At 47.9% G+C, this 10,400-nt stretch overlaps 1 protein-coding gene across 1 annotated transcript in view; it reads left to right on the forward strand.

Annotated features, from left to right (window-relative positions):
* Positions 1-6,351, forward strand: part of MYO1D (myosin ID) — a 158,867-nt gene extending 152,516 nt beyond the window's left edge. Inside the window, exon 22 of the mRNA XM_010561329.1 lies at positions 6,195-6,351. Within this exon, the coding sequence (XP_010559631.1) occupies positions 6,195-6,351 (157 nt within the window). The remainder of the gene's footprint in view (positions 1-6,194) is intronic.
* The last annotated feature ends 4,049 nt before the right edge of the window (positions 6,352-10,400 follow it).

The following is a 10,400-nucleotide window of genomic DNA, read 5'->3' on the forward strand; positions in this document are numbered from 1 at the left end:
ATCTCCCCCCATCCCTCCCCTGCCAAATATGCAGCCTGCAGAGCCAGTGTGCTTTAAACCCTCATGCAGAAGGCACTTATCTTTTCCAAAAATGACACCTGTTGTAACTCAGATATATAAATGTTTATTACCTATGTTATAGCCAATGTCATTTTAGACCCTGCTCATTTTTTCTGTCACCTCTGTGCCACCCAGTAGCAGTGAGCGCCACAGCCTGGAGTGATCCACAGCAGCGAGATTACACGTTGCCTGGAAAGCTATTTTAACCCACCTTGAAATTCTCGATATTACTGTTTGTCTCTTTGGCTGTTGTTAGGAAGCAGAGCCTTGAAAGCTGCCTTTTTTTAGACCTCTCTAGTCTCTCTCTCTGCTTCCTATGTATTTTCTTTGTACGGAATATAGCTGCTGCTTTTTTGGTTTCTTTTTCATATCCTCCCTTCATCTGTGAGCCTTTTAATATTTTTTTCAATGCTGAACCCCCTCAAAGCCTGCAGCCAGTATCCAGATGAGGCTGCAGCACTGACTTATATAAGGTGTTACAATTTTTTCAGTATTCTTCATCCTGCTCCTAATGCTTCCTAACATCTTGTTTACAGCTGCACACTCTCTTGAAGCCTTAACCAAGTAGTCCACAGTGATGCTTGTCTTTCCAGAAAGAGACCTCTAGAAAGATTTGATCGTTTAAAAAAATCCCCTCCGGAATACATCCCATTCTGTTTATTGCTGCTGAGCCCTCGTTTCACACTGCATTGCATGCTTAGCCTCATTTAAATCCCTCCGGTTTGTTGTCATGAAAATCAGGCACTTACTGTGCTTGGCTTTTTACCATCTTCTACCCAACTTTTGCTTCCTAAAAAGAACTTACTTCCTGCTCTGTGATTGCATTAGCTGCGTCCATAGGCAGGCAGCACCTCATTGAAAGACCCTGGAAAATCTGCATAAACTGTTCCTTCCCAGCCCTGCGAGTGATGGGGCTGCATCTCCGGAGCACCTCAGACCGTGGTCAGGTACCACTGTCCTTGGGCACGGCATGTTCCCGGCTCTCTGCAGCCTACTGTGCTTCTTGATGGAGCTCACAGCTATAAACTAATATCTCATCGACGACTGTTTTGCTGTATTTTCATGCCTATCATCACAGCTCCTTGCAAGGCATTCCAGGTCACCTATGTTTGCTCTTAAGCATCTCGTATGTTTAACATTTATTTAACAATACATTTATTTAACTTTCCAGTCCTACGCCTCTGTCTTTGCGGAAACTCCCTCTGATCTTTCTCCACTCTCATCCTTCACCATTTTGCTTCCGACCACTTATTGGCGACATAGGTGCTTTTGTATTAACAACAACAGCGCTGACAGATGTCTGTGGCCATTTATGCGCTACTTGGCTTGTGTTTTCCCTGAGGTCCTAGATTAAATGCTCAGTCAAAACTCTAATATTTCATGGGCCAGTAGTCTGCTTCCACTTGGAGTCATCTCTTCTCTGCTGGTTTCCCTTTTGCCAGCGTTTACCCGGGCGTCTGATCAGCTCGTGCTGTATTTCTAACGATGCTCTCGCTCCAGGATGTGGTTTTCCCATACACACAGACCCTGTTCATGCGATGCTCGTGGTGCTTCACACACGCATGCTCCCACCCAGAGCCATCGCCTCGACTGTTTGCCATTAACTCCTCTAATGAGCGCGAGTCAATAGATGAGCGAAGTGAGCTGATAAAGGCAGATTGCATGCTATGATGGTTTGGAGCAGATGAAGGAAGAGAAGTCACCCAGTCCTGCAGAGCTCACTGAGCCATGAAATCCAAAGAGCAAAGAGAAGCCCCAGCCCACACAACCAGCTGAGATCAGTGGCTGTGGCTTGTACCGCCAGGATGTCAAGAGAGGCTGTTTCCACCAAAAATATTGTTTGCAGTTATATAAAAAGACCTGTGTTTTCAGAAAACACAAACACCTTGGTGTTTAATATATGCAGAACTTATCATGTGGTTTGTTATATACAGAACTTATCATGTGGTTTATTATATACAGAAATTACCATGTGGTTCCCTGGCAGTACTGGAGCAGTGCTGGGGTTGATCCTGACTTTCGCACGAAAGCGCTTTTTTTTTTTTCTTTTACATTTTGCAGGCGGTTTCACGCCTGGATGCTGGGGGCTGGCATTTTTTCCCTGGCAGAGTCTCAGGCAGTGCTTGCATCTCACTGTCTCTTCTAATGGAATCGTTGTTAAAAATAAGTAATTTTATTTCCCAGAAGATGCCCAGCAGCAGTATCCGTCATTTTGTCCTAATTGACTTGACTTCCGTCAGTGTGCAGGTTACGTCGGGGCTTGGTGAAGAGCCAAAGCTGCGATCAGATGGGGCTGGTCTTGGGCAGAGCTGTGCTTGGTACCTACATGAGCTCTGACATCTTGTAGATGGTCTCCTAAACAAGTGTCTGTACAAGAGAGACGGCAAAAGTGTCTCGGAAGCCTCTTAAAGGGTTTACTAAAACAGAGGCTAATGTCTGGAGCAAGTTCTCCTACACAGCCTGTAGTAAGGGTCAATCTAGTGACAGCTCCGGAGGCTCCCGGCCATCCCGCTGTCGGATCTGCAGGGCAGGGCTCTGCTGCCGGCAGACACGGCACCTCTGCGAGGTGCTGGGATGCAATTAGTACAAGGGATGGAAGCAAAAGGATGAGGGCAGGGGTCTTCTCCAGGCAGCAAAAACTTTCCAACTGTCTTTTGAGGACGTAACGTGCAGGCAGTCATTGCCTGTTAACAGACAGGCGAGCTTGGATGTTGCTCTTGATAAGAAACTCGGTCTGAACCAAGGCAAGATCCTTGAATCAAGTAGATCTACAGGATGAAGGAAGAGACTGGTATTTGGACTGCCATGGCAGGTTGCTCATCTGAGGTTAAAAGATTGTGAAAGTTGGAGAATTTGGGTTTAGCTCTTAATTATGACACTGTTTTCTGTGACCTTGGGCATGTCACTTAGCTCTCTGCACGGTGACTGTGTCTTTAGCCACAGAATAGTCATAAACACATTCAGTTCTGCCCTTAAGTCTTTAAATGACAAGATCTTCCACCTCTAATATGAAACCCAGCTGGTCCTTTAAATTGTCAGAAGGCCAGAAGATTATTTGTGAGTAATGAGTAAATTCATGAATGTTCCTTAAATAGTAGCAACCATTTAAATACTTAAGGAATTAAAGCATGGATGGTGAATAGATGTGTGTTTCCAAGCTTGAAATTTAATAGTGCAAACTTTCTTCCATCCTAATTTCACTTTAACAACCTTTTCCTGGCTGAATCATCTCACTGAGATGGGGAGGTGGAAGAGCAAAGTACCATGGTGGGACAGGATTATGCAGTGAAAACACAGCTTTTAGCCCAAGTCTGAGTGGAAGTGGGACTTGTCTCTGCCTTCGCTGCCATCGGTGTCTTGCTCGGGGTCTTACAGAGCACCAATCATCCCCAAAGGGTATTTTCACTGTGTGTTGCCCTTGTCTATGGAAGACTTCGTTGGATTTCCAGGATTATGCTGGACCATCTCCATCAGACTCTTCCTTTGGGTTCTAAATTCTGCAGGAACTTGGGGAAGCATCTCCCCAGCTGTGCTACTCGGTAAAATCTCGTTGTAGCAGTGAGATTTGGAAGGTCTTTTAATCCAGTTTATCAGCTGATGCAGGCAGCTGTTTTCTCCCTTTCAGTCAATAAATAAACCATCTTACTCCAGGGCAGCCAGCAGCTGTCATCTCCCCTTTTTGCCACTGCACTAACAGGTGTGATGCTGATGTGACTGATGGACTGGAAACCAAACTGACATTTCCTCCAACCTCTTCTTTGCTGGCAATTGACCAAGCACAGGAGCAGCGTCCAAGACACTCAAGGTCCCAGCACATCGAGCTGCTTGTGGAGCTGGCGGCGGGGTTCAGTGTTGTATTGCCTAGCGGGGAAGACCAAGGATGGGATTTGTAATCCCGCTGTGGACTTGCAAATCCCCATGTGGATTGCTCTTTGGATGCCATTCAAGAGCTGTCCTGTTCCGCCAGCAAAAGGTTTTGAGGCTGAAACCTCTTCTCACATGAAGAAAAGCAACGCATGATCAATGTGTGACCGGGAATGAGTACTGTCATGGTGGGGCCTGGAAAACACGGAGGGGGAAGTGAAGTCCTTATTTAATGGAAACGTTACACAGGGCGAAGATCAGAGCATCTTCTCCAGAGCCCACTATCCCAGGACAACGTTAGCTTCATGTAGACGTGTTTAGCTTATGTCATTCCAGCAGGAGCTGGGACCTAGAGAGATCCAGCTTCTCGCTTAAGGTCCCACAGCCACAGGGCTCAAAATAAATCAAGGACCTTTTGATTTCCAGGCCTGGCTCCTGCTTGTGGTCAAAATTCAGGTTAATGACACTTCTCCGCTGGTTTGGGCTCCTTATTGCTGTGCAAAAGGGTCAAGAGAGCTTGACTCTAAAACAGCGACAGACCCTCGATCTTCTTACCTATAATTTGATGAGGGCTGTGGGAGAGGAGAAGGAAAGTCGTTAGCATTTATCCTTGTTACAAACACTTGATGCTAAACCTGCTCTCCAAGCACATGATGGCAGGAATCTCCGAGAGGCTCCTCTACATATGCGGCTCGTTCTGCTAAGACACGGTAAAAATAGCAAACTAAGCAGGGATTTTAGCCTCAACTCACTGAGGCAAGAGTAAATAAGTATTTAATACCTGGGACAACGTGAGGGCTTTGTGTGCTGCTGCCCTGCCAGTACCCCTCCAACCAACCAACCATTCATTTTTATGGAAGCGGTGAACATCTTAATTATTTGGGTAAAAATGTGGCTTATGGGATGTGACACGTCTTGAACAGTCTGTGTTAATGAAGTAAAAACTAAGCCTGTGCTGCGTGAAGGACTTAGGCTGTGTCAGTGAAAAAACTGTAACAACAGGTCAAGCAAGGCAAGACCTCGGGTCTGGAAGCTAAACGCAGCAGAACAGAAACCCAGCACATCCTCCTCCGTGTATTTAAAGCATCGAGAGAGGCAGTGGAGCTGATGCCACTGAGTCTTTAAACCACTCAATATTATACTAAGAAATGCCGGAAATTCAGGAATTTGAAGTGTGGGTGAGGTCGCAAGAGATATTTCCCAAAGGCCAAGTCCCAGTACATCTCTTCCCGCTTCCCCAGGCTGGCGGTGGCTCAGGGGGACAGATCTGCTGCAGGCGTTTCTCCTGCTAATTCACTCTCCTGCCTCGATGACACCCGCTCTTTGCTGGTCCAAAGAGCTCATGACTGGGGCTCATGCATCAGCTTGGCCACACCACGTCTCCATCCCCAGCCCAAGGGAACAGCCGGGCATTTCTCTGCTTATGGTACAAGGGAAGTTATTTGTGACACAGAATAGTGGCTTTTATGGCCTTTAGCAAAGGGGAACATCCTTGCCAGCCATCCCTGACCCTGTCTCAGCTGGAGCAGAGATGGACAGCCATCTGGCCGTGCTGTCCTGATGTCCCCCACTGGCAGTGACCCAAAAAGGCAAGGAAAAACCAATTTGGGTGGCTGAAACTCCCGATTTCACTCATGAGAATCATTTTTTAACACCAAAGCTAAGTTAAAGGGTTAAAAAGCTGGGGAATGGTTTGCAGTGACACAGTTTTGTCCCCGCCTGTGCCCTGCCTCCATTCAGGGCGCTCCGACCCCAGGAGGCTGCATGGTCGATCTGTCTGTCTCTCTGCCTGGAGAGGGAATTAAAAAAACCCACCGCCCTACCTGTGATTCTTTTAGCTATTTCATGCTGTACTTTTAACCTCTGAGCTCAGAACAAGGGATGTCTTCATCCTTACTGTAATTATAGAGATAGGAGTGAGTGCTCGCGAGGTCATTCGGCGAGTGGGTGGCCGAGCTGGCAGCAGACCCCGGGACTTTTGCAACCCGGCCTTTGCTTTGCCCGTGAAGCGATATTCCCCCATCAGCGCTGATCCCAATGCAGAAGTCCCCTGGGTGCACGTCTCCCTGCGTGGGAGACCTTCATGTGCAGGAGCAGGGATCAACTGAGCCCGAAAGCTGGGTTTAGAGCTGCGGCATGGCTTAACGCGGTGGGCTCAGCTTGCTGCCTGATCCAAACCCACCTCTCCCTGCCTTGCACCAAGGTCTGAGCAACGGTAACGACATCCCGTCCCTCCCGCCTGACTCTTCTTTTCCTTTTTGCCTTTGCAGTGAGAAACGCGCTCTGCAAGTCAGCGTCACCAACCCGGTCCAGTGCAGCCTGCATGGGCGGAAATGCACCGTCTCCGTGGAAACCAAGATTAACCAATCCCAACCGGATTTCACCAAGCATCGTTCCGGTTTTATCCTCTGCGTGCCGGGGAATTAGCATCCCCCTCCGTTTGATGCAGCGAGCCCAGAGAGAGAGGGAGTGGAGGAGAGACGGACTGGGGCTTTGATCACCCTTCCTGTGCCTTGGACTTTTCAAGGGGATTAATTTAGAGATGCTCAGCTGTGACTTGGTCATGCGCCTAAAAAGATCTCTAAAGCTAGAGGTTTACCAAACCCAAATTCAGGAGAGGGTTTTACTACCACATGCAACAAAGGCTTAAAATAGCCAGTGACCTGTATCCATCTTACAAAACAGGCCAGGATATCAGGAAAGTGCTTCTGAATTAGTCCAAAAAAAAAGCATTTATAGGTACTTACACCTTTTTCTCCCTTCCCACATTGATTTCTTAAACCCTCTCCAGTATGCCCTTCTGTGTTTCCTTTTTGTGTCATTTTTTGCAATATTATGCAGCCTCCACCGGAGGAACCAAAGATACCCGGCTCAGGAAGTCTGGTTCTGTAAGACCAAATCCCGATGGAACCGGAGCCAGGTTTGGAAAGGAGGGCTGCCTTCCCACGCCGGGGAGACATTCCATGCTCTTCCAGCCCTGCCAGCACACATGGATTTGGGATGGTACGTGGAGACGCACCTCTAGACTTGCTGCTTTCCTGCCTGGAGTTCATTAACCCATCAAGGCACCTTGCTTGGAGACAGGTCCACCAGCAGAAAGGAGAGTGGGATTCACAATGCAGAGGTTTTACTTTTTTTAATCCTACATTGCTTTTGCCTTAATTACCCTCTCCAGTGACCTAACATCCGCTGGGCTCCCATTTGGACCAAGTGGCCTTGCTTGAATTTTTATATGATCCACGTGGCTTCGTGTTAGTCCTGGCGCTGAGGTTCAGGGAGGGCTAAAGGCCCTGCTGCAGGTGGGTTAGTCTAGAAACACGTGGAGCTCGGGGGCCGAGGCAGCGGCTCCCTCGCTTTGCACTATTTAACACTTAACTCCGAGCACGTCCGTCCACGCCAGGCGAGGGGCAGCAGCGCAAACCCGACTGCAGACATCCAGGCTGTTCCTTCGAAGAGTTTTCCTGGGTTTTCCCAGCTGCGGGTGTTGGATGTTGGGGCGTTGTGCATCACCTTGGCTTGTCTGGTGGCATCACGTTTCCCCACTGCGCGGCACCCACATCTGTCCGGCTCAGATAACCTTGAGCTTGGTGTTTACAGGAGGGCCGTATATACTAACAAGCTTTTTATTTCCACTGCATAGCGGGCTGCTGCTGTGGTTTTTGAGCGCATGAGGCCGTGTGACGTTGCGGGGCTGTTGGGATTGTACGTACCGAGTCCTGGCACTGCTGGTCAGGTCAGGATTTCCAGCCCGTTGGACGCGGGGGGGGGTGGGTTCTGTGGTTCTGCATGGTGACCCCACCTTGGGGGCCGCCTGTCTCCAGCCCAGCCGGCGAACAGGGAGCACATATTTAATTGAGCGTTTCAGGAATTGGAAAGCCTGGAAGAGGCTCTTCACCTAATGACCTGTTAATGAAAGGCTTCCCAAAGCAATGCCATGGACACGGGGTGTAGGGACAGGTTGCTGCAGCGTTTCTACCCGACCACTGCCACCAAGACCCGAGGTTAAGGGGAACCTCGAGTGCAGAGAAACTCTAGCTCTGTATTTAAGTGGGACAAGCTTAATCCCTCCTGTGCGCTTTGCCGGGGAGGCCCCATTGCCGGAGGCCTCCCGGTCACATAGTCCCTGGCCTCGCACCAGCCCCCGCCAGCATCCCAGCGCCGCATCCCAGCCACTGGCGCTTGCTCCCGGTAAGCGGCTCCGGGGTGCCCGGCGGGCTCCTGCGCCAGAGGGCTCTGCGCATCAGGTCTGCCCCGAGTCCTCGGGAAGAAGCTCTTCCAGATGTTGGCCAACACAAGTCACCTACCACCACTGGGGCCATCAGGAGCCTGAAGGCAACGTCCCACCCACGCAGCAGCTCCTAACCTTGCCAAGCACACGCACACAAGCAGCTCAGGAGCACCGAGGCCCTTCCACCTCCTCATTTAATCCCAGCATCGGCTCCTCAGCAGGAGCAATGCCAACGCTGAAGCCATGGGACACCCCAGCTCCTGTTTGCATCCTCCCAGGGAAGCATCAGAAGGAAAATCCTCGTCATTGCTGTGCCTTTCTATTTGCACTTCTCGCTTTTTATATCTACTAGTCCAAATGTGTTGTTGTCCCCCCGCTACCAGTAACACTAACCTGTAGGCAAGGTAGTGGCAGGAGATTTAATCAGCACTTTTATACACTATCCCTCCAACGAAATGGTTGTATCAAATCATGATGGACGGCAACAAATCGCAGGTTTAGGAAATTTCTAATACTATGAGATGGCAATATTGTATGTGATTAAATGTGTCTTTATAAAATATATTATCTGTTCCTGCTCTGGTTTTATATATATATATATATATATAAAAAATATATAGAATATATATATTCCTGTTCTTTCCCATAAATTAACTATTTCTAAATTGAATTTCAATTTTCAGCCTGGGGCGATAATGCAATGAACTTTTTTTTTTTTTTAAATCGCTGATATTTTAATGTGTAAAAGAGCAGAAAAAAACCCTACTATAATGGAATTGGGGTTTTGTTTACATAATTCACTGTAATAAATAAAAAAACCCAATTAGTTGCATCCCACTATGGCGGTGCCAGTTTCTGACCAGCGCAGTGGCTCCGGGAAGATGGTGCACGGATGGAAAGTAGAGTTTTGGCGTCCCGATAACCCGATTTTTCACCTCTCGCGTGCTGGGTGCTCCTCCTCCTCGCGCCGCCACTCTCCCAGTGCCTCGGCCAGCCCCCAGCGAAGGGGTGACCCCAGCGCCGGTAACGCGATTAAACCTGCGGCTGCGTTAAACCCCTCTTTCATCAAAGCAAATCCAATTTCCCGGCGCCGTGAAGGGGGCGTCGGGGGTGTGGGATTGCAGAAAAGACTCCGCCACGAACCGCTGCCGTGTAATGGATGGTCAGTGCATTTTTATTTAATCAGCACAGTACAAAAATAAATAAAAATAAGGGGAGGGGATTAAATTACAGGCACACTGAGCCCCATGACACAGTCGGTCAGGTTATAAACCACACATACTTACAAACACACTATACACATACATACAAAATGAGACAAATATAAATTAATAGGTAACAATACCCACCAATTTGGTCAACAAAGATCTACAGAAGAGATTGCACTAAAAAAACGTACGTACACATGTATCATTAGCAGGGTCCAATGTACAGCGATGAAGAGCTTCAAGTGAAAAATAAAAAATAAAAATAAATGGCACGTTATTTCTCCCTCTCGTCTGCAAGTTTAACGCCCGATGGACCAGAACTAAACTAGAACTGTGCACACGGAGAAAAAAAAAAAAATAAAACCCAAAAAAAACTTATCAGTCCCCAGGCCTGATAAGGGAATACCAGCTCAAGACTGCGGTATCGGGGTGGTGTCGGGTCTTTGTGCATGGGTGTAATTTTTACAGCCATCTCTCGTTAAGGTTTTTCTTTTGATTATTATTTTTTTATCTGTTTTTTTCCTTTTTTTTTTGAAGACACAAAATGCTCCTGTTTGCATGCGCAATACCACTGTAAAAGCAACAATGAAAGAATAAAGAAGGGTTTTTTTTCTTTTTTCCCCCCCCGTAGGTTAGTAGTTTTTGTTTTTTGTTTTTTTTTTGTGGTTTTTTTTTGTTCTAAAAGTATTCATATAGCAGCATGTAGATTCTTTCCTTGCTTGCACACTCAAGTAGATCCTTTACACAATACTCATGATCAGTGCACGATGGGAACAAGACATTTCACATTGATGTCATGATACAGTAGCGGTTATTTCCCTTAACCCAGACCCGCTCGGGAAATTCGAGTCTCTTCAAAGAAAATAAATAAAGGGGAGGGGGGGGCCGGGGGGGCCCCGGGCCGTGCCCGCCTCAATGTCCCGTTACCGGCTGCTCCGGCGCCGGTAAGTCACGATCGGCCCCGCGCAGCCGCCTCCGGTGAAGCTTTTCGAGCAATATTTTTTTTTTTCTCCTTTTTTTTTTTTGGGGGGGTTTTTTTT

The sequence above is a fragment of the Haliaeetus leucocephalus genome, unplaced genomic scaffold (assembly GCF_000737465.1).
Source record: "Haliaeetus leucocephalus isolate CR32 unplaced genomic scaffold, Haliaeetus_leucocephalus-4.0 Scaffold144, whole genome shotgun sequence".
NCBI classification, from domain to species: Eukaryota; Metazoa; Chordata; class Aves; order Accipitriformes; family Accipitridae; genus Haliaeetus; species Haliaeetus leucocephalus.